General features: G+C 41.1%; 1 protein-coding gene across 1 annotated transcript; it reads left to right on the plus strand.

The window, feature by feature from the left end:
• Window positions 1-209: 209 nt before the first annotated feature.
• On the plus strand, window positions 210-21,840 carry PLEKHF2 (pleckstrin homology and FYVE domain containing 2). The gene is made up of 2 exons (XM_082499001.1): window positions 210-221; window positions 19,496-21,840. The coding sequence occupies exon 2, from the start codon at window positions 19,510-19,512 to the stop codon at window positions 20,257-20,259; it is 750 nt and encodes a 249-aa protein (XP_082355127.1). The 5' UTR covers window positions 210-221; window positions 19,496-19,509; the 3' UTR covers window positions 20,260-21,840.
• Window positions 21,841-23,875: the final 2,035 nt, after the last annotated feature.

Consider the following 23,875-nt stretch of genomic DNA (forward strand, 5'->3'; position numbering starts at 1 on the left):
TCCTCAGGGCCAAGGCCCGCCGCGGAGGGGACGGCGGCGGCGCCGCCTCAGCCCTTCCCGCCCCCCTTCGGCTCCTCCCAAGATGGCGGCGGCCCCGCCCAGCGCGGGCGGTGTCCCGGAGCCCGTCCCCGGGCGGCGGGGTGTATGACCGCGGCGGAGCGGAGCGGAGCGGGGTGAGGGCGGCGGGGCTGGCGGCAGCAGCCGGAGCGGAGCGACGCCGGGTGAGCAGCGCGGACCCGGCCGCCTCCTGGGTAGGGTAGAGGGGCGGGGGTGTTCGGCTGCCGGGGCCGGTCAGGGAGGGAGAGAGAGGGAAACTTTCCTGGTGGAACCCTTCCCCGCCGGTGCTCCGGCCGCTTTTCCGCGGCCATGTTGGGAGTCAGGGGTCTGCCTGGCGGGGAAGGAGCTCCCCCGGCGGCAGGCGGCGGCTGCCCCGCCGCGAGTCTGGGGCGCTCCCGGCCGTCCGCGGGAGCAGTGCCGCTTCCCGGCGGGCGGCGGGGCGGGAAGGACCCGGGGGAGGAGAGGGACGGCGGCAGCGAGCGCTGGCTTGTCCCAGGGCGCTGAGGGAGTTGCGGGGCCTCAGAAACGAGGGGGAAACGAGGGGGAAAGGAGGGGCGGGAAACAACAACGGCCCCGGTCCCGCGGGGTTACATAAGTGCCCGAAACTCCCCGACTCGTGACCGGGGCCGGGCCGGGGCGGAGGGCGCTTCCTTCCCCGGCGGGCTCCGCCGGCCCGCCCGCCCCTCCCGCCGCCGCGCTCCCCCGGAGCCCGAGCCAGAGCCGAGCCCGCCGCGGGGAAGCGCATTGCTTTTCGCGGTTTTGAACCGCTCTTCGTCGTTGTCGGAGCGAGTCGCCTGAAAAAGTCTCGCTGCTGTGATGAAAGAAAAACAAAAAAAAATACACCAACCAAAAGCGGCCGAACCGCGAGTGGAGCGATATTTTTCTGTGAAACTCGCGTATTTTGGAGAGGAACGTGACGGGGGTGCTCAAGATACGTGTGGCACGTACGCTGTTGTCTGAAAGGGGTTCAGGAAAAGACGGCCACGTTTCTCCTCTTGCCTCGTTTGAGAGACCCTGTGTGCAGGGGCACTGCGGCTGATGAACGGGAACGCTGCTCGCCTCGGCCAGAAAGCCATGAGCGAGTCTGCTGAGCGGCGCGTCTTGGCATCCGCTCTGTTGCTGCGAAGAGGAACGGCTGTAGCTCAAGTCTTGACATGAAGCGTCAGTGCAGTAGTTTTTAATAAGCAAAATGAACTGTTATATCCTTAACCAGAGGTTAAGAGGATTCCTTTGCCTATGTTTTGGTTGAATTGTTGAGGGTGCGTCCAGGAGCATCATTAAGTCCTAACTTGGGCTGTTGGGTGTGCTGAGGAGTTACTGTAGGGGTTGGTGTGTATTTGACACACGCTACATATGAGGCTGTGATGTGCGTAGCGGCTTCAGCTCAGACGAGATTAATACAGTTGGCAAAGTGAGTCTAAAATCAAACCCGCCACACTGGGGTTGGTTTCAGAACTGAGATTGCTAATTCCCGTTTCTCTCCCGAAATAAAGAGAACTTAAATACTCAGCTTTCAAGTTCTAAGACTTGCGTGTTGAATTACTTTAGGGATGGCTATCTGAAAGAAGGGAACTACTTAAAGGTGGCAATGTAGTCAGTGCTGAGATGCTACAGATTATTTTCTTTGCATGCACTCATCAACATGTGGAAAGGAATTGTTCTTTAGCTCAGAAGGCATTTTTTTTCTCTTAAACTATAATGATAATTTAATTTATAGTTTAACAAGTAAATACTGTTGACTAATCAAGTGACAAATAAGAATCATTCTGTAGTTAAATGTTATGTATATCAGCTGAGTTTGTTAAATAACATTTTTCCCAGTTGTATGAGGGCTATGTTACTTATGTTGAAAACAGCAGTGAAAGTGAAGTGTTGTGTGCCTGAGTCCCAGATCCTTGCTTCTGAATGCAAATTGGCTATGTGCCTTTTGGAGTGTGTGAGTTTTGCCCTGCATAGACACCCACACAGAGGAAGTCCCTTAAATGCTAAATGAAAACTGGTGCGTAGAAATTTGGAGCTGGGGAAGCAGGATCAGTTTCCTCTGTCATATCATCTAAAAAGAAAGGGAGTAGTGTCTTTTCACCTAGAAGCAAGTTTTCATTAGATGCAGTGATGAAATCGTTATTTAGCAAGAGCTGCATTGTTTCCTTTAAATTGTGGGCTGAGACTTAACTCTAGTATTGCGTATGTCCCTGGATGAACAGAAGATCTGTAACATGCTGAAGCCCATTATTTTGCAGAAATTATTATCGGTAAAAGGGTGGTTATATTCCAACAGCATTGTGACTTTTACATTTCACGGTTGTTGGTAGTGGATGTGGGAAGGTTTTACCTCTCCTGAGTCAGCATAGTAAAGAGAGATGGATCTGCAGTTTCAGGTCAGACATGATATGATGGAGCTTGGCATGTCTCACTTACCTTGCCAAGTAAGGGCAATAAAGGCAGGGTACAAACACCTGGCTTTGTTAAGCTAGCAGCGTTTTTTGGTGATGTGTCTTCACCAAAGAAGGCTAGAGGTGTTGAAGTGAAAGCTTAGGGTCAAAGCGTGGCATGTGGATGAGGGAGAGTTGAGGTTTCTAATACTTGCAGACAGAATTTCCTGAAAAAGTGTTAGCTAAAATGTTAGAAGTGGTGGTTAAACTAACAAACAGCATGGAAGTTTTTGTTCCTAAAGGCCATATGTAAGCAGGAGATGTCAAATCAAGAAATCCCAATGTTAAGGATAGATAAGTTTCTTGGTAGGCAAGAAAGTTAGTTAAGTCTTGGTTTTTGTATTAAGAAATTAAACCTTGTTCTGTACTCCATTGAGTTCTAAAGGTATGTTTGTGACTTATTCCAAGCTCTGTTAATAGTCAAGCTTACTTTTCCATTTAGTTTTTGTGACTTTTTTAATGATAGGTGAAGCTTGTATATATGTATTTTACTACTGTCAAGGATTAATTGAGAAATTTGATGAAAGTGTGATGATTGGGATTGTTCCGGAAGAGAATAAATAAGATGCAAGAATAGGCTTTTAAAATAGAACCACTTATTTAATACTTTCTCCCTATGCAGTAAATGCAAATTTGGATGTTGTAGAATAACTTTTGTTTTCATGGTTTAGTGGAGGACTTGTTTTTACAGTTGAGGGGGGTGAAAAGCTACTCTTTAGATAGGTGTGGTAGAACACGTTTACCATACTAAAGATTATTTTAGCATTGTCATAAGCTATAAGATGAGATGACAACTGTGTTAGCATGTAGAGTCCTGCAAATTCTGGGCCACATGAGTAGTTCTGTTGAAACAAATGAGTCTGCTTGCATGAGAAGTGGCTGACTGAGAGTTGTAGGACAAAGATTCTCCTTTTATGAAAATAAATATTATTGCACATAAGTGTTATTGAACAGAAGAGTACTTCATGTTTTTCAGCCTGACACTTTAGTACTATGTAGTCAAAAATACACTTGTATGTTTACTTTGGTTTTCTAAAGTTGTATAAATAGGTAAGAGTGCTACTGCCTTGGATGTAAAGATGCTTTTTTTAACTTAGTGATGATAAATAACTTCAGGATTAAAAAAATTTTTTTGAAGACAGCGCCTTTTTTCTATTTTTTTTCTTTGCATTCTTATGTTTTACAATAAAAGTGTTAACCGTATTCTGTATATAGTATGGCAGGATTTTGGCATTTTGTATAAATGTAAAAGAAGAAGAAACAGTTGACTGTTAAGGATTTCAAATATGGGAATGTTCTCCCTACATCCACCTTCCTCCTTCCTGAGTGTAATAAGATGACATGCAACTAGTTAGTTACTGTGTTAAGATACAATCTCTTGAGAAGTTGTACTGATTCAAACGGATACAGGAAGGTTGCTAGATAGTGATGTATCTTTCTATCAGTATCTTTAGCTTTCACTAGATACCTCTTGTACCTCAAACAGATCATCTAGAGGTAACAGTTTTGCTTTTAAGTACTTAGTATGCCTTCTGCAAAAAGAAAAGTTACAGCATGTTCTTTGATATTTGCATTTCTAAAGGGTACATATAATTTGTTAATGCAAATTAATATTAAAGAGTGTACTGTACACGCTGCTGTTCAGGTTGTCAGATAGCATCTTTCTCGGAACAGTAAGCTGGGCGGGTTAACTTCAGTGCAGACCTCTGTGCAGTATTGAAAGTTTCCTCCAGATTGTGTCATTTTTGCTGCAGCAATAAGGGCTTAAGAGCAACAGAAGATGGCTTGTTGGATGAGAATCATGTGGACTACGAGCCCTGTGGTATTCTGGACACTGTTTATTGCACTCGGAGGACTGGGTTGTGCTGAGTGCTCTAATGTCTGTACTCCAAATGCTTTCCATATAACTTTAAAATGCATCAAACACATTTGACAAGCAGTAAAATGGGAAAAGGCCAGTGAGTGCATTTCCCAGGCAGGCCACCTACAGTAAGCTGCTATGATTATGGGGTTCTTTCAGGAAATGACTCCTTCTTTTTCCCTTCTCCTTCTCCTGACTTAGCTATCAATACTTGGTAATGTAAAACTTCTGAGACTGATTTTTCAGTGTACTTCTGAAAGCTGTGTGTGATGGGGATTACTTTTTTCTTATTTTTTTTTTTCTCCTCTGCCCCTATCCTCCCTCCATTCTGATCTAGGTTAGCAGCACGGAGGCAGGTGAACTGCCCTTTTAACACACAGGTTATGGCTGAAAAGCCAGTGACATTGAAGACTGACAAATTCTATTTGTGGTATCATTGTTAAAGTTTTCCTTTTGGCTTTGGTCTGATAGCTGTCAGATTTTGATTTTCTAGACCTTCACTGTCCACCCATATGTGACTAGGTAGCAGCACTCGGTATAAAAAAGGACTTATGTCCCTTGCTTAAGAAAGAGCAGTTCAGTGCTTGGCTTATGTATTTTAAATATTGCTGGATAAATAAATTTTAAATACTGCTGGGAGGCGACAGTGACAGATCCTTGATTGCAGCACTTCATTGTTGTCAAGCTTCCCAAAAGTCGCAACATGGAGTTTGATTCCCAGCCCCAAGATGTGTTTTGGCTGTCTGCGAGCCCCTGGTTTCTGCTGGGCTGGTGGTTTGCAGCCTGATGGCAGCCCTGCTGGGTGGATGGTTACTGGGGCTTGAGCCATTTTTGGTAGTAATTTGAGCAATTTCTTTCAGGAGGTTTAAACGGTAGGAAAAAGATTCCCTGCAGCCAGCCATACTTGCCCTTAGTCCGTTCTAGCTGGTGAACTAGTGGTAGAAATCGTGTTTTGCTTGCCTTTTTTTTTTTTTTTTTTTTAAAGGAGTTAAGAATTTTAAGTAACTAAGTATGAATACTCTGGTTTTCCTAGTATAATATCGAAAATGTGCTGCAGCAGTGCTTTGTCTGACTGTGTTAGGTAGTGGTCAGCTGCCTGGCCTACTGAAAGTATTTCTAAAGTATAATGTAGTATTAGGGTAGCTGCCTAAAGTGGAGATTTCTTAACAGACTTAGGTCAAGAGCAGCAGAAAGTTGGGGTAGTTGCACCTGGTCAGAGAAGGAGTTTGAGTGTCGTTACTTGGCTTTTGTCTTGTTTACTTTTGTGGAAATGTTTGGAATTACTGAGCTGGTAAGAGAAACCTCTTTGTCATGCAGCTTCTTTTTGTGTAACAGAATATTTGAATTTAAAGGATACATGCATGTGAAAATAAAGAATATTGATATAATAAAAATGAAATAGTGATGATGTGGTTATGCTGCTGTGCTTATAAATTGTGCAGCTGCATAGGAAAACTTTGTTCTGTTTTAAAACCTGGCTGGCTAAAAGTAAAAGCCCTTTTGTGTTGCAGTAATTTGTAGGAAGTTAATGGCTCTTGCTTAGCTTTGACTACTTGGTAACTCTTTCTATAGCTTGGTCATGCTATAATCAATTACATGTAATCTAGTCCCTGTTGCAGTGTTAGTAAAATTTGGTGCTTCTCTCATAATGGTAGTAAAAATAAACTAAACAAAACTTAAAAGCAGAAAACTATTTTTTTTTTTTACATTGGCTGTTTTAAGTACTTGTGCGTAGTAAAAAGACATAAGCCAGTGATCAAACTGAGGTGTCATAGGTGTGCGTTCATAAAGAAAAGGAAAATAAAATTCTTTTAATTTGAGGAAGCTCGTTTGGGTAGCTCTCAAATGCTAAAACATGCAGTTGCTCTGAAATCTAGGAGGTGCTATTTTTAGTGTATACTAGTGTAAAAGAGATACACATCGGAAATCCTTCTGTAAATGTTCTCCACTTGTAGGTTAAAGAAGCTGCAAGGAGTGTGCTGGCAAATACTATTTATTTCAGTCACTAAAGACCAAATCCTCTTTTTCACATTGACTGAGAGATGGTCTACCTAGCAGTCAGCAAGTTGCCTTCATGTGCACTCAAAATAATCCATAACAACAACAACCCACACAACCAATCTGGTTTTTTGGCTTGCAAGATGGATTTAGCAATGCTTCTTGTAGAACAGCTGTATCTGGATCTGTTTTTTCTGTACTAATGGTGCTGTGTCCCCTCCCCGAGAGAATTTAAATAAGTCTGTCAGTTTCAAGATTTAAAAGGTATGTTGGTGCTGTGGATTCTCTTTGTTGTGTGGGGTTGGCAAAGCTTAAGGCAGGATCCAGCTTGCTCTGAAATTGGTCAGATCCTTTTGATTGATTTTTTTCATGTCCCTCACCCAGTGTCCGTTTAATGTTAAGCGCGGTAGTATTTGTATAAGTCAAGTTATGTGCTGGTCCAGATGGATGCTCCCAGTGCTGCTGGAGTGGGCTGTAATCAGTTAAGCCGTTCCTTCACAGGCAGAGTCTCAGATGGGAAGGGCACACCGGCGCCTGTCCAGGCAGCCTGGAAGGGAGGGGTAAGTCACTGCTGCCAAACTGGAAAATAACATTCGCTGGGAGAGACTCTTCAAACAGCTAAACAATTGGAGTAGGGAAACATTACATTGTAAACAGAAAAACCTATTCCAGTGTTTAGTATCACAGCCTGGTTGAGTGATCCTTTAGGCTCACCCCGGGTTTGTGTCTGCTGGAGCTTTCCAAGCCAGAGCAGGATCCCAGGCTCCTGTCCTCTGGCCTTGACTCTTCTGGCACATTTCTAAGGTGTTGGTCTGTTGTCTGCTGTTCTTCTGATGGCTTTTAGCTACTCAGAGCTGTGGAGAAATTTGGAAGGAGCCTGAACTTTTTTGGGCTTAAGATCTGTGAAAGCTGGTTTTGAAACCATATTCTGGTGTATGTTCCCAGTGCTTTGATTAAGATGAAAAATGCGGTTTGCTAGCTCCAGGGGCTAAGTTAACCACTGAGTGCTCCTAAATACATGCAAATGCAAAGTTGAAATAATAGGCTATTTTCCCATGACAGAAAAGATTTGATCTGAATACTGGGCTTTTTTTTTTTTTTAGTTAATTGTTTGTTGATTAATTTAAAAGGGCACATGTGTGTTATATAGTTTATAAGTATACAGTTTATGTGTATATATACACATTTTAGATATAAACATATAAAACCTCAGCCTTTTTACTTATACCCATCTCAGTATGCTGACAGCTGCAAGTATTTGATATGCCCATAGCTGCCTGGATCTTGCTTTCTGTGCTTTGACAGATGTGTGTGATGTCAAATTGGAAACACTGTTCCTGGTTGGTCGGGCCTGCCTGTTCACCTCTGTTTGCAGAACTCAGGCTTTCGGGGTTGTGTGGCTGTGTGTTTGGTGGTTTTTGTTTGGTTTTGGTTTTTTTTTTTTGGTTGGTTGTGTTTTTTTTTGTTTGTTTGTTTGGTTTTTTTAAGATTCCTTTAATTCTAGCCATTACCTGGTTTCCACATGAATGTGCTTATGTGCTCTTTCACATCTTGAAAGGCATTAAGAATTTTCTCATCTAAATGGCAAGAGTACTGTGTTTCATGAGTGCTGTTCAGAGCCATGTAAGCCTGTACCGGTGCTTGGGGAGGGCAGACGGGTAAGGACATGGAGATGAAACCAGTTTAGGAAGTTGGTCCCTTTGTTGCTCCAACCCTCGACTGCCAGGTGGGGGATGGAGAACTGTGTATTTCTTTCCAGCAGCAGCTCTGTCTCTATCATGCCAGGAGACAAAAACAATATCATCTACCATGGTTTATTATAAATAGAAGCCTGACAGTGGTAATAAGCAGCTGATTTCATTAAAAAGCTGGATCTCTTACAAGAATGTTTCTCCTAGGCTTCTGCAGTGAGGTCTCTTCTCCCCTAAGAGGCATTCAGGGACTTGTCCCAGTGAAGTTGGGGATGAAGGGGAAACACAACCATTTCCAGTTGCTCTAGGAGTGGATTGAGGCTCTCCTCATCAGGTACTTCCCTATGGTACTGTTTGGGTTTCCATCTTTCATACTTTTTGTTACTGCCAAGCGGGCGAATGTAGTGGGAACAGATTTGGGACTTGGCAATTCTAGATTTCTGTATCTCTTTAATGGGTGCCACATGTTTCTTGCTTGGAGCAGGGGTGCTGGCACGTGGCGTTATGGCCAAGGTGGTTATTCTCACCCTTCATGCAGGGCGGGCTGCGAACTGGCCGAACTCGTCTGGTGGGGCAGCCCGCTTCCACATGCCTTTGTTCTCCTTGGGTCTCCTCTATAATTATTTAGCATTATAACTCATTCAGGACATGGGAGCTAGTCTTTCTGTTTACAAGCAGGTCAAATTGGTGTTCTCTTTTGGGCTGAGGTTTATTGTGTTAAGTACAAAACCTTGTGAGAAGCTAAGGTGTAGAACTCGGATGGGTTTGCCTGCATACAGCAGCTCAGACAGTGCGCTAACTGTTCAGCAGAGTAGCCTGGATAGTAAACCAGCATTGTTTTGCTCTTGCTGTGCTAATACATATGCTGCTTGGCAATAGCTTAGGTCTTTTGCTAAAAATAGCTTTGTGTACCCAAACTAGCTTCTGAGTGGGTTGGGGAATATAAGGTCATACATCTTGGAAGATCTACCTAGAAATGATCTCCATACCCAAAATGGAATTGGCCTTTCTAGGCATTCCTAGCTCAGTTGGATACTGGCTATTGCAAATTTGAAGAGTAATACCCTTGCCACACAGGTTTGATAATAAAAGTTTTTTGTTGTTCATTTAGAATAACTTATTTTCTATGAGAAATTCTTACTGGTCAATTAAAGTGAAATGGTAATCCTTCCTTGTAAACTGGAGATCAGAGTATACTAAAATTAACTGGAATGTGTTGAAATAATTACTAAACTATAAGATGTTAGGCAGTTAAAATAGGTATTTTTATGTTGTACCTTCAAGAAGAGTTTTAGTGGGACTAGGCTTGTGACAGTCATTTGCAGCATTTTAAAAAATAACACCCAAACAGATCTGTCTGGGTTATTATGGTAATTGCATGTTTATGATGACATCTGACTAGACAAATGCATGGATTTGCTTTCATGATGTATTTGGACATGGCTAAATGCTGGACTGAAATAATTTAAAGATTACTAAAATGTTGGCAAGGCAGGGTGTTCACAGGTGGCACAGTATGAAGTAATGTGGTTGCTGTTAACGTGTTTCCAGCATGGTTTCTGTGAGTCTGTGGCTGATCCCAGAACATCAGCCAACAGGTTGAGACAAATGAAAGGTTAAGGCTGATGGTTTGTACTGGATATACCAGTAAAGGGAGTATGTTAGCTCCTCTGCGTTTCCCCACACCGCAGCCATTGCTCCACAGGCTTGCGCAATGCAGGAAGCCATATCTTCACAGTGGGGAAGAAAAAATAAAAAATGTAGAAAACATTACACTGGAAACTATAGAAATGAGACTTGGGAGAGGTCCACAGTGTCATCTATTGTACTTTCCTGCCAGTGTAGTATTGATTGATGCTTACACTGTGTTTTCTCAGTAGCGTTTGGAAGAAAATTTCACAATCATCTTTGCTTCTTTAGAGTAATCCGAAGCAGCCTTGATATTGCCACCACCCTTTTCCAGTGTTTTCTCTTGCTGCTTTTTTGACTTTATTGAATGCACAATTTTTCACACCCTTATTAATTATTGGCAAAGAGGCAACAGCGTACATTGCCTTAAGGAAAAGGTAATTTTTATTTTTTTTTTGTATGTTGGTAAATCAAGTCAAAGTTTCTGTCCTGCTACCTGTACCTTTCTGAATGCTGCAGGCATTAACCAGATTAGTCAAAAGTGATTCTGGATAAAGAATATGTTGAAGAAGTTCAGAGGGATCTTATTGACTCCTTTTCTGCTATCATCTCTACCTTGGTATAGTCTCTTTAGTCTCTTGGTCCTTCTTATTTCTTTGCAGTATTGTGATGTAGCTTTTTGTCATTCTTGATACTCATATCTTTCAGGTACCATCAGGGTTATACTCTGTGTCCTTAGCAGCTGGGTGCAGGAGCAATAGCAAGACAAGCAAGTTTGTTAAATACAACAGTTTTAGGAATACTTTTGTGAAGAGAATTATCAGAGAACTGCTTGTTAGGAGGCTGTATTTCTCTTTAAGTGACAGTTGTTGTCTTGTGTTTTAAATAGCATCCAGGACAGCTAGCTCCAGCATAGTACAAGCATTTAGTTGCTACTGTCATGTCATCTCTTAGCAGTGATAAAGACTTTTAGAAAGTATTTGTCATACTCATATCTCCTCTTAGCATAGCATTTTTTGGGTGAAATTTCTTTTAATTTCACTTAACTTTATGGTCAAATTGGTCTTTTACTGTTCCATAAAAAGCAACTGGCAAATAATGGAAATATATAATTAATATTAAAACCCCCTGCAGTTAATTGTTACAGATGTATTTAACTGTAAAGTATAGAATGAAATATTAATGAACTCGTAGATGGGTTAATGGATACTTAAAACTTCATTTTCCTCAATATTTCATTCTATGTACTGGATGATAGAAATGAAGTTTAATTAAATACCTCTCGCTGGTATTTCTGTATCATCTTTAATCCAGTTCTTGTTATTACCTTTATGGTCCTTGACAGGTGGTGCTGACTTGGGCATGAACACTTGGAGTCTGATTACAGCTAATCAGATCTAAGTGCATAGAAAGCTTAATTTTGCCAACAAAGACGACACAGTGAAACATTCAGGACAAGCGATATTATCATCCTTCTCTGTATGTATTGAAGGAGGCTGTGTAGGAGGTGGAACTAGTGAGGCCAAAATAAGATTTAAAATTTATACTGATTTCTGACCTGTATCAGAAACTGAGAATATCTGCTGTGCACGTGTTTAGTTCAGCAATTATCAAAGCATTAGACATGGATAAGTTTCCTTAAATAGATTGCACTTCAGAAATTTACAGTGCTTTACTTGGCAGTGGTGCAAAAAGTCAAGTGTTGATCTTAAGACCAATACATCTAATATTAGTAGGGATTAGAGTACTGTATTACAGTACTGAGATGCTTCCATAGCTGAAAGTTTGTCCACAAAAAGTAGTGATATTACCATTTCAGACAGAGTTTTAAATCGGAAGGATGTATGATGGTTCTGGGTAACTTAATTGATTATGCATATTCAATTGTAAGTCAAATTACCATATCTTCCTTGCATAGGTAAAGTGCAAGAGGAAAGCTGACTGAGCCTGATATTATCATATAATGTATAACAATTATTTGAAACCTATTACTAAAAAAATACATAACTATACTAAATGACTGATTCTGCCTGATGAACTCTTTGTAAGGAGAGTGATGTTTTCCTTTGTAGATCCAAAAGATGAGTCATCTTACAAACCAGTCATTTAATGCACATTAAGTATCTGGTCTGCAGATAGTCTTTGTCCATCTTAGGTTTACAACTTACTTGTTTCTGTCTTGTAAAAGTTTCATTGATCTGTACTTTTCATGTGTGTTTGACTTGTGTAATTAAGTATAATAAAACAAGATTCAGTTCTACTTGAAATCTCTTTTATTCAGAGCCTTCAAGTTGTGGAGTCAGATGTGATAAAACCTTTAACTCTTGCCTTTTATTAAGTGACTCTAAACAAACTTTTATGATGAAACATATATGTTGCCCTTAGGCAAAAAGGAAAATGGGTTAGTTTGAACGTACATGGTGGAACATAGTTGCTGGTGTTGTCTGTATGTGCAAATGCAGATGTGAGAACAAGGGCTCTGTGTGACAGCTGGATAATTCAGAAGTTTATTGGGTGGCAAGCTATAATGTGCTTTCATTTAATCCTTTATTTTTCGACCTTCTTTATTTCTTTTGTATTCCACCATTTCTGAGTCTTCTCTTTTCTGTTGTCTGTGTTTGCTTCACTACAACAATATCTAGATCTCATTTCATCCGTTCTAATGGTGTGATGAGATACTGTGGTTAGAGACATTTTTTTATTTGGCTTGTGTTACTGAATCTGGCTTGGAAACATCCAGGATCTGCTGCTTTAGGACTAGATGGGCCTCTGTGTGGTTAGTTTTGAGCTTTTGTACTTTTTTCAGCAGCTTAAATAAACATTTTTTCCCCTTTAAAGGTGTCACCTTAACTGTGAATGTATGTAGTAATGGATGAACTGCCTGCATCCTGATACCAGGGCTCTGAGAAATCTAGACTGCCTGGTGTGTATTAATGCTATGTGTTAAATGTAACTGTTAACAGTCTAATTGCTAATTGTAAAGATGATAAATGAACTGGCAGTTATGGCAAGGCCAGTAGCATTTTCCTCCCTTGAAGGAGCGTTGAAGAAAAATAATGCTAAAAGTTAGATGCTTATTAATTAACGCTTGTTAGCGGGGACTGTGTATTGGACAAGACTTGCTCTTGCCCAGGCCAGAAAGTAATGCAGCACTGCCAATTCTGCTGTATTGCTGAAGAAACTTGGGAATTCGGGTTGTATCCCTCTCCTGCACACCTTTTGTGCCTGTCCTGCAGTCTAAAGGGAGCGCTGGTTGTGGTGGTAGTATGTGCTGAGCTGGGCTGTGTGCAGGCTGCATCACTGTGCCATAATAGCTATTCTTCATCTCATTTCTCCCCTCCAGCACCTTTGTATTATCTGTGGTTCCTGCTCTGTGGTGATCATACCAGCTGCTACAGTGCTAATGTAGTAGTAGAAGCCTTTTCTGGCAGTGTTGAATTAGGCATAGTTATGTCAGGCAGGGTTGCTTTCTTTTTAGTTGATGCCTTATGTCTGTTTTCAAGTACAGCTTCTCTTCTCTGCTGCTTAGTCTGTCCCCTATCAAGAGCAGAGCTAGCATATAAAGTAAACGTTCTCCTATTTTAAATGAGACCTGTAGAAGCATGCAGTCCTGGGAGATCATTGGTTTGGTCACCAGGATACAGCAGCAGAAAGAAACAATTATGTGGGAGGTGACTTGTCAGTACACAGCAACCCTAACAGAATTATTGTCCTGCTGCAGTAGTATGGAATGTTAATAACTGTAGCAAATACGTGACTTCCTCAACATGGGCTGTATTTCAGGTAAGTGGGTAACTTCTTAGTTCCTCAAAGGCTTCAGTAATATCTACATTTGGTTAGATATTCATTCAAAGGCTTCAGTAACATCTACATTGGGACTGTTCTGTTTGAGGAGGAGGAGGCTGAGGGGAGACCTCATCACTCTCTACAACTATTTGAAAGGACACTGTAGAGAGGTTGGTGCTGGTCTCTTCTCACAGGTGACTAATGACAGAACAAGAGGGAATGGCTTCAAGCTCCAACAGAGTAGGTTTAGACTGAACATTAGGAAAGAATTTTTCACAGAGAGTGGTAGGGCATTGGAATAGACTGCCCAGGGAGGTGAGTAACCATCCCTGGATGTGTTTAAGAGGTGTTTAGATGTGGTGTTGGGGGATATGGTGTAGGGGAGAACTTTGTAGAGTAGGGTAGACGGTTGACTCGATGATCCCAAGGGTCTCTTCCAACCTAGACAATTCTATGATTCTACATTTGCTCACTTTGAAGATGACTGTTCTCACCAACAGGATAAAAATGTAAAACGAGTGAAATAGGGGAATAAGAAGATCTTGATATCTTGATAACAGAATTGTTATTGCATTAGAAGCTTCTTGTGAGTAAAAGTAGCAATAACTTGGTGTTGCAGATAGTTCTGCATATTGTAGAGGAGTTGGGGCTTTCCGTGTCACGAAGTATTTCTCACCTTTAAATAGCATATTATGCTACAGAGATGAAAGCTTTTGCCCGGCACCTTCATCATGAAATGGGTTTATTGAGAGCATATGTGTGAGAAGGAGGACAAACTGAAGGTATTGAAGCATTTTGAGAGTTGAGATTTATTTATTTGGAAAGGCTGCTAAACCCTACTTATGGTGCAGCTCTATGTAGCTATTTTTTCTTACAAGGTGATCTGTTTATTTTTGTGATGTTTTGACTAGCAGCTGGTACTACACTGCAGTCTGGACAAAGAAAATGAATCTGATGTGATGGATATATGGTCCTTATAGAAAAATGGAGTCGACCGTGCATAAGGGCCTGGGGACCTTTGGGACTTTGTATGCAAAAAGTGTGAAACTGGAGTCAAATGTGATAAAAGTCTGAACAAGAGGTTTGTGACTTCAGAGCATCCATAAACCGAGACTGTATATAAGATGCTCGCACCCTCCCCTTAAGTGGAGCTGTCTAGCCTGTCATTTTGAAGCCCATGGTTCTGGTTTATTCCTCACTTGCCTTGGGGAAGATTTGGGATGTATTTTCAGCAATTTGTCATCACTTGGGAATTGCTTTGTTTGATCAGGTCTTGAGATCCTGCATCTTGAGGACAGTAATCTGGTATCTGCTTCTTATAGAGGCCAACAGTAGAAACTTCAGAAGAAGGTTTTAGCTGGCAAAGAGGAGGATATTGCCACCCAGTTCCAGGGTATGATGTTATCTTTTGCAATACATCTGAATACGCGTTAAGAAAAGATTGTTGTAATTTTAAAAGTCTGGTAACTGATAACCTTGCATAGCTTTTGGAGCTTGACATCTTGGGGTTAAAAGTTCCTTTGTGTGTCCAGACAGTATTTTAATTTAACATCTCCTTGGTCTGTATACTCTTAAGAAGTACAGGTGCACCTCTTCTCCGAACTTTAGCTCTTGCAACTTAGGGATGACTCTTTTGTATTCCTGGTCTATTTTTTCCACATTTCATTATTGTTTGTAATCGTGATACTTTCCAGGTAGTTTCTCGTTTTCCGTTTCTGAACTTCCTTCCTTTCTTGGAAAAGGCTAGTGAAGGTGAGTGAGGTGAATCTATTAGTGTGGGAAAATACAATTCATGCCCTGGAAAGGTGGAATAATCTGTCAGCGGTCTTTGGCTTTTACTGCCTTAATTGAGGCTGGTTGGTGAGAATTTGTTGAATGTTATAGACAAAAGTTTCAATCCAGAGGAGATGTGATTATCTTGTCTTTCTTAATAGTCCTTAACTTGCCTTGGATTCTTGCTTTAAGTCCAGTAAGTGATTATTTTCACAACAAGCTGAAAGTATGGTCTTCAGCACAAGTTCCGGAGTCGTGTCCTGATTTCAAGCCATGATGATTATTAAATGATCCTGGTTAGAGTTGTTTTCTCTTAGGTTGTCCTAGAGAACAGTTAATTAAAACCTTTAGCCTTTTCTCCCCCTGTTTTCTTCTCCCAGTGACTTGTATTTTGAAAGCTTTCACAGTGACCTTGAATGGAGTTCGATGTTTATTGGCAGGGAGTGCAGGGAGCGATGGGTTGGAGCTGTGGAGCAGTGAGTGCTTCCTGCAAGTCACTGTAACTTCACACCAACAGCTTGCTTCACCGAAACTCATCAGTATGATTGTGGGGTTTTTTGGGGGGGTTTCCCCCTTGTGAACTAGCAAAAGCATTTAGCTTGCTGTGATTTGAAGGTAACTTGTACAAAAGTTTAAGTTTAGAAGTAGCGTGTGTTGATTTGTACCTGCAGAAAAGTGTATTCTTCTGGTCTGTCCCCTTTGCACTCTGCTGACTGATTTCCTTCCCTGCTTCACAGGGAACACAGGATTGCTAAATAACTTTATACTGACCCTGTGACTGACTCCTTGCTTTCTAAGTCCGAAGCAGCTGTTGGCTCAGCTTTGGCACTTGCAAAGGCTGTTTATTGCTATATGTTGTTAAGTAGAATGGTTATTTGGCAGTTAATGGCAATTAACACTCATTCTAAATCCCAGGCTTCAGCAGTCAGGCACCTGAATTTGGTTTTTGAGCCTAGGACTACAGCAAATATACATCAAAAAGTTCCTAGTTTATCTTTTGCATTTCTTCCTCAGTACTTTGTCAATGGTAGATAGATGATAGTTGGGACAAGCCAGCAGCATTTCTGCAGAGTGGCACTGCTGGGTTAGACAAGGCTATAGTGGAAGTGAAGCCAATCACTTGCGTGAAAACCTCACTACCAAGTGCCAGTGTTGTGCCTCCTTGCCATGTGGTAGTAGGTAGTTGGAAGGTGTATATTTAAAAAAAAAAGGGGGGGGGCGGGGAGGGAAGTGGCTCAGATCTTAATGCTGAAAAAAACATGTAAAGGGTGTGTATTGTCTGTCCCCATGTGTATATGTTAGTATTTGTGCTTGGAATGCTTGAAAGAAGGTGTCTATTGAAAAGTATATTTTGGATGTGACTGTATAGTCATAGCATTAAAAAAAAATTCTGTTGATGTAATTTGGGTCTTCTGCTGTTCTCTGGGAGAAAAAATACTTTTGTTTACTGGTGAGTTTAAGCCAATGTACTTTCTATACAAGGCACTGTCTAAGCATGTCCCTTCCCATCCCTCCGTTGTCTCCCTCCACTGTAGCTATCCTGCCAACCTGAACCCTAAAAGTTTCTGGTTTGTTCTCAACTTGATCACCCCTGAGCTAATTCACTGTGAAGCTTTTCTAATGGCACAAGAGAGCAGGGAGAGCGGCAGATATCATAAATCGGTGTTGCCACAGAAGGAAAAAAGACAGAACCATATTACCTAAGTTTGGTGTTGCAGAAGGATTTAGGGATTTAGTACAGTGTTCACTTGTGGGCATCTCTTAGAGGGAACGATGGACAAAGCTTCGAGAACCTTGACAAGAGTAATGGTTTGGAAAAGTAGGGCTGGTGAAGGAGATGGAAATAACAAGGGGTTTTTGTTGGGTGTGTTTTTTTCCTTCCACTTGGACTCCCAGTCTTCTGTAGAGATGTGACAAGCATTTTAGTCCTCGGAAAGCTTAATAAAGAAGGTAGTCGTGGTTATTCTGATTGAAGAATGAAAAGAAATGTTTGTTTTGCAGCAAAGATGACTTAAGCTTACTGTTAAGAAAATACTTTCTAGCTGATCAAATGGAGAGTCACTGGACAGGGTAATGGAGAAGGTCAGCCATTTTTTCATTGACTGGTACCTGGTAGAAATAGCATAGGTGTACTTGCTTGTGTGCTTTGATGCAGCATAACTAAATCTCTTGAACCCTGTTTATAAGGCAGTTTGTTTTGTCTTGACCTTCTGCAGATCAAAATAATTTCAGATTTGATGGCTCTGTAATTCCACTAACCATAAAACTGGTTAACACAATACTCGCATATTGTAACTAACGCTGTAAGGCGCATAAAGAAAAGTCAAAAGTAGTGCTGAGTAATATCTTTAATAGATTCTTTTGTCTTCAGTGTCAGGCTTTGATACAAGATAATGTTGTGTGCAGAGCTTAAAAAGAGAAGTCAGTTTAGTTATATCTGAGCAAGTCCACTTGTCAAACTATTTTAGTGTGGAACTAATTAAACTCTCAAAGCAGTAACTTGTTAAGTGTGATTAAAAAATAACTTATATTAGGCATGTGGATCTGTGTAATCACAGGTAACACAGTTACTTAGATGAGGCCTGATGATAGGTTTCTCTGCCACCAAATTTCTATCAAGAATTTTCATTCCTATTTTATAAGGAAGTATCTGAGCTTTGATTCATAGGAAGAAGATTTGACTGGACCAGGTTATGGCAGAATGTCTGATGCAGCATCGGCTTTGAGCCTTGTTTCAGCCCGGTTTCATCTCAGTTACACGCTGATGCTGTATTGATGGCAGGCAGTGTAGATCTGAAAGAAACGGTAGGCGAACACAGAGGACTTCCCAAACTGGGATCACATTGGGAAGCACAGGTAGTAGGCACTGGAGTATTTGCTGCTCTGCTCTCCTTCAGGCCTGTTCAAAGCAATGGTTGTACCTAAGGGTGTTGTGAGCATCAGCCCTGCAGTAGCTGGAAAGGCAGGCATGGGAGAGGCATCGTCTTCGTGCTGAGAGACAGGTCTGCCCTTAGTACTTGCCTCTGCCAGCTCTCTCACTCTCTGTCAGGCACACAGTTCAGGTTCATGGCTGTACTTGGGAGGAGCTTGCAGGGAGCAGGTCTGGATCATCAGACTGTCAGCCGTTTCCTTTGCCTGACTTCTGCCTGGGAAGCTCTAGGGTAAAAGATAAGCTGAAGAGTTTGCCGAGGTATGAATCACTATAGCGACTTCTTATTTTCAGTTCCCCGTTGGATGCCTTAGGAATCTTACCTTTAAAAGAGAATCTTATTTGCTACTTGGGGATCGGCAAGGGGTGGTTTTAATCTGTAGTTGGAAGATATGTATGCTTTAGTTCATCAGCTCTTCTTGAAATATGAAGCCTTCTTGCCTAAACTTTCAGCTGGTACAGGTCACTTAATGTTTCCAGGAGCAGTTGCGAGCTGTGTGACTTGTCCTCTGTGCTGGTCTGCCTGCATGTGTCACCTGATTGTGATGGATGCAGATGTGGCTTGAGGAGGGAGGGACTGTAGGGCCCCTGCCAAGAGAAGGCAGCAGCAAGCAGGCGATGGGCCACCAGCCATGATGCGTTTGTTGCTCCTGGCTCAGCAGTTTGCCATGAAAGCAGGTGTGTGTGTGTGGGGTGCAAGTTGTGGCCTGTACAAAATGTTTCTAGTAGGTAGATTCATGGTTTTGGCCCGTGATTTAAAGTTTATGTACTTAAAAAAAAGAGCAATACTGAGCTTAGGTACGGTGGTTTCCTGTGTGAACACCAATTATATAATTTTTGTTTGTCATGTTAACAATAACGCGGGTCTCCAAGCTGCTCAGTTAAATTGATGTTTCTGTCAGTATTAGAATTTGGAATGATGGATGACACTTTCTTTTGCCATCCAGAGAGTAGGTGCAGGAGGATATACAGAGAAATATGAGCATTGAACTGGGATGCAGAAACCTTACTAGAGAGGAAGCCTCCTAGTCTGTTACTAGAGAGGAAGCCTCCTAGTCTGTTGCCAGAGGCTCTCAAGAGCAGTGCTGTAGGTGCTGTCTGTGTGATAAAGATAGCTGTCAGCTGGATGGAACACTTTTGCTTTTGAAAAAAGACAAATTGGCTGCTAAAAATTCTTAAGTGTTAATGCTTATTTAAATCTAGCCCAAGTTGGTGTCTCTGAGCCAGCAGGTTCTATAAGATATTTTAAGAAATGCGGGGTTGGCACCTGCCTTGGGGAAAGCTGCTGTTGAATTAGTCCTGTTCTAACAACAAACTCCTTTTCTTTTTTTAATTTTAGGATACTTGTGAAAGATGGTGGATCGCTTGGCAAACAGTGAGGCAAATACTAGAAGAATTAGTATAGTGGAAAACTGCTTTGGAGCAGCTGGTCAACCTCTGACTATTCCTGGTCGTGTTCTGATTGGAGAGGGAGTACTAACAAAGCTGTGTAGGAAGAAGCCCAAAGCGAGGCAGTTCTTCCTGTTCAATGACATTCTTGTTTATGGTAACATTGTCATCCAGAAGAAGAAATACAATAAACAGCACATAATCCCGCTGGAAAACGTCACTATTGATTCCATCCAGGATGAGGGAGACTTACGGAATGGGTGGATTATCAAGACACCAACAAAATCTTTTGCGGTTTATGCTGCCACTGCTACAGAGAAGTCTGAGTGGATGAACCACATAAATAAGTGCGTTTCTGATTTGCTTTCCAAAAGTGGGAAGACTCCCAGCAATGAACATGCAGCTGTCTGGGTACCAGACTCCGAAGCCACTGTGTGCATGCGCTGTCAGAAAGCAAAATTTACGCCTGTCAACCGTCGTCACCACTGTCGCAAGTGCGGCTTTGTTGTGTGTGGGCCTTGCTCTGAAAAGAGGTTTCTTCTCCCAAGCCAGTCTTCCAAGCCTGTGCGAATTTGCGACTTCTGCTATGATCTTCTTTCTAGCGGGGAGATGACTGCTTGTCAGTCCACTAGATCAGACTCCTACAGCCAGTCACCTAAATCATCTTTAAATGATGTATCTGATGACGATGAAGATGAAGACAGTAGTGATTAAGGACCAAACATTTTTTCCATGTGTTGCAATCTGTGTTTCAAACCATATGGAGCTGCTTTTGGGGAAGTCTGTAGTGAGGTTCCTCAGAAAAATCCTGTTCTAGCCATAAAATATGCCTGAATATCTTCAATTGCGATGTGCCTCAGTCTATGAATTCTCTAGACGATAGTTTTTTCACTCCTCTGCAGGGATAGACCATTGCAAATGTTATCAGAATATTTTTCCAACTTCTTATACTTGAGTTGTGTCTAGTTTAGACTTTTGTGGAAGATTGGAGAATAAAATATACTTTCTTAATTTAACAACCCATACTTCCTAATGCTTCATATTGACATGTTATGCGGGTTTTTTCGCATATGGGGAGGAAAACTGTAAGCATGCGTGGAACCAGTGATGTTTTGGTTAATCCCTTAGACCATCTTATTTTTCTAACCACGGTATATAATAAGTTGAAATGTGACATAACTTAAAAACTTAAATGTCACAAAACTTGGAAATTGTCTTGTTTTGCTCTTATTTATGACTTCCTATGCCAAGCAGTGCCTTGTACCAATTGTGCTGATTCAGGAAGAAACAAACCTATTCTATGTTGTCTGTATTTGCCTGATGCTGGTATCTGAGAGATTGTTGGTGCTATTGAAAATAACAGCTGTGTTCAAAGTGGAGCTTTGACAAGGTCATAGCTGCACCCCGCGGTGGGTGATAAAGACCTGAATCACATGTCCCCACCTGTGCAGGCAGACCTGAAGACTCCGCAGATTCCCAAGGTTTCTACGGAGTTCTCCTTGCAGGAGTTGCATGGTGGGTCGGGATCTTGAGATGAGAAGCTTAGGGTGAGTCTTCACAGGAATTTGTATGTTTTCTTTTCAGAGCAGTTTCTAAGTTTCAAATTTGGCAACTACGTACTGAAATCTTAGTTGGGTGATATAGCTTTTTGGATGTGATGGCCTATATATTTTGTTGAAATAATTCCCCAAAATGACACTAAATTGTTTCTTAAAACATTGGTGAGAGAGTTGGTTTGTGTCGTGTGTCCCCCCCCCCCCCCCCCCCCAGGAGATTTATTGGCTTGTTTAAAAATAACCTCCTATTCTGAACAAAAAGCCTGCAAGAATCCTTATAAAATTAGCTTTCCTTTTTACACAGCTGACCTCAGGATAAATGTGAGATGCAAGTTATTTCATTCTAAATGTATACCCAGGACCAAGAAAGATGTATTTAAGAACTATAATGAAATCCTCAGTGCAGAAAATGTCTCTACCATAGTATTCATTTTTACTTTTAATAAGTTTTTGAATACAGAAATGTCATATTCCTATATAAATGTAAAAGTTAGACTTGCAATGATGTGTTAAACCCCCAAATGCTATGTTTCTATATTTTTATAATGGTAGCGTCAATTTTGAAGCAGAAAAAACTCTTTGAAATAGTTGTATGAATATAGTAGCAACTGACTTTATACAAAAAAATGTTAAACTTTTGTATCTCTTTAAGTGACAATTTCTGCACTGTTTGCCTTGGTTGGCAATAATTGGGTTAAATATTTATTGAATAAACAATCAATGCTGCATATTGCACTAGTCTCCCATTCTGTATGCTGTAAATGTCAGTCTTTTTTTTTTTTTATAAAAATTAGCAGAGCACTTCAAAGCTGTAGCCCTCTGTGAGATTTCTGGTGGCTAAAGATGCACTTAGCATCTTTAGGGGAGGCACTCTGCATTAATAGTCTGCAATACATTGCTTCAGGTGAAAATTGTGTTAATATTTTTAGCTTGGGCAATTTCTAAAAATAAGTTGTTTTTTTTAAAGCACTGAAGAGTATTTGATCTACTTTGAAATAAACATTAAAAGGGGAAAATGCTTTCTGATGGACACTAGGGACCAGGAAGATTCTGTAAAATTGCCAGATAAGCAATAAACAATTGTATATACTCAAAGACTAGCTGAAATAAGTCGCTACATATACTTAATCCTTGAAAGATGAGGGAATGGTGACCTGCAGCAGGACAAAATGGAATATTCAGTTGATAGCGCTTACTTTTTGTACCTCTCAATATTTATATTTCAGGAATGGAGACTTGTCAGCTTCAGTTTTTCTACAGAATCAAAGTACAAACCTCTCTTGTACATACCTTCCAATGACTAACAATCGTTTTCTTCCTGATGCAATTGTTCCCTCTTAAGCTGTCAAATATTAACTTGTCTTGTTAAAGAGTCTGTCTTCTTGTGTACTTTTCCCTGCATTTCTACATGTTGTGCTCACTTTTCAGCACTTTTTAGGGGGCAGGAAGAGGGTTGCCGACAGTTAGGTCACATCCTATATTTTGAAGAATGTTCTTGTACTTAACTTCAAATATCTTTTTATCTGTTAATGAAAATTGCACTATGCTGCACTGATCCCTGTAGCTGTAACCAAACCAATCCGTGTGTCTAGGATTTTTCATCTGAAATTGATGTATATGGTCCAAGCTTTTTGAGAAAGCGTTAAAAAAAAAAAGTGTTTTATGTGATACTCCTACCCCTCAGTGGTATCTGTTTAAAACTTTATAAAATGGACTTAACATCGACTTCTCTTGTACTTACAAATTCCTGAAAGGGCTCGTTTCGTACTTTGTAATCTTGTCTGTCAAATTATTTTATTTACAAATATATGGTGTAGCTTCAAGCCTATGTGTTTAATTGTCTTTAACTGTGGGCAGTCAAGGGTGACAGAAAATAGCGTGTCTGTTTTTCATCTTGACAAGTATTGTAGCAGCAAGTTTACTTACCATCAGGAGGGTTTAATAAACTGGGAGCATAAGCATACAGGATATTGAAGACTAAATTGGAAATAAATGTAGTTATGGATTTAGAAGTCACTTATGCATTTGAGTAACTGTTTAAAAGAAGGATGACCAAGCGTGTTGCAAAGCTTGGCTCTTGTTGGACCAGTGGCAGAGGCTGGAGGAGCCCCCGTGTGCGTTGCAGTACTGGGCAGCCCAGCCCCAGCGCTGCAGGTCTCGGCTCTTGGCCCCATCGAACCGCCACTGGGGATGAGACTTCTCATGGTGTTAAACTGAAGAGTAACGTAGTACTTTTCCCAGAGCTGCTACGCTCTTAAGATCTTGATTAAATATGGTCACTCTCTGTATATTTTATGTACTTTTTTTGTTTGTGGTAGACTTAACCCACTCATTTTTCATAAACTTTCCAAATCCAATGGAACAGAAGCAGCAGCAGTGCCTGCAGTGCCTCTCTTGTGAGGCTCTGCAGTCAGCTTCTGCTTTGTGGAAGATGCTGTGTTGGAGAAATAAGTACTTATTTGCTTTAGCCGAGTTCACATTTCACACACTCTTTGCCGATATTCATAGTTCTTTTGCTGGAAATACTAACGGAAAGGGAAAAGTTGCTTTTCTGAAGGCTTTAATTGAATCCTGCTAATTTTAGCCTCTGCACCTAAACTGCTGTTGTTATCTTAAGATAAATTAGACTCTTTTCCTTTCAGGTTTGATGCAGCTGAACTTCCTGTAGCTAATGAGCAATCTGTGAGGGTCAAGCACTGTTACTCAGTTTAAAATAAAGTTTAAAAAAAAAAAAAAAAGGTGAGTGGATTAATGAGTGTTGAGTTTGTGATCTC

Source organism: Vanellus vanellus (assembly GCF_965231255.1).
Source record: "Vanellus vanellus genome assembly, chromosome: 2".
Lineage (NCBI taxonomy): Eukaryota > Metazoa > Chordata > Aves > Charadriiformes > Charadriidae > Vanellus > Vanellus vanellus.

Bases quoted from the DNA above. Each gene is read 5' to 3' on its own strand.
- PLEKHF2 (XM_082499001.1), top strand. From the start codon at position 19,510: ATGGTGGATCGCTTGGCAAACAGTGAGGCAAATACTAGAAGAATTAGT.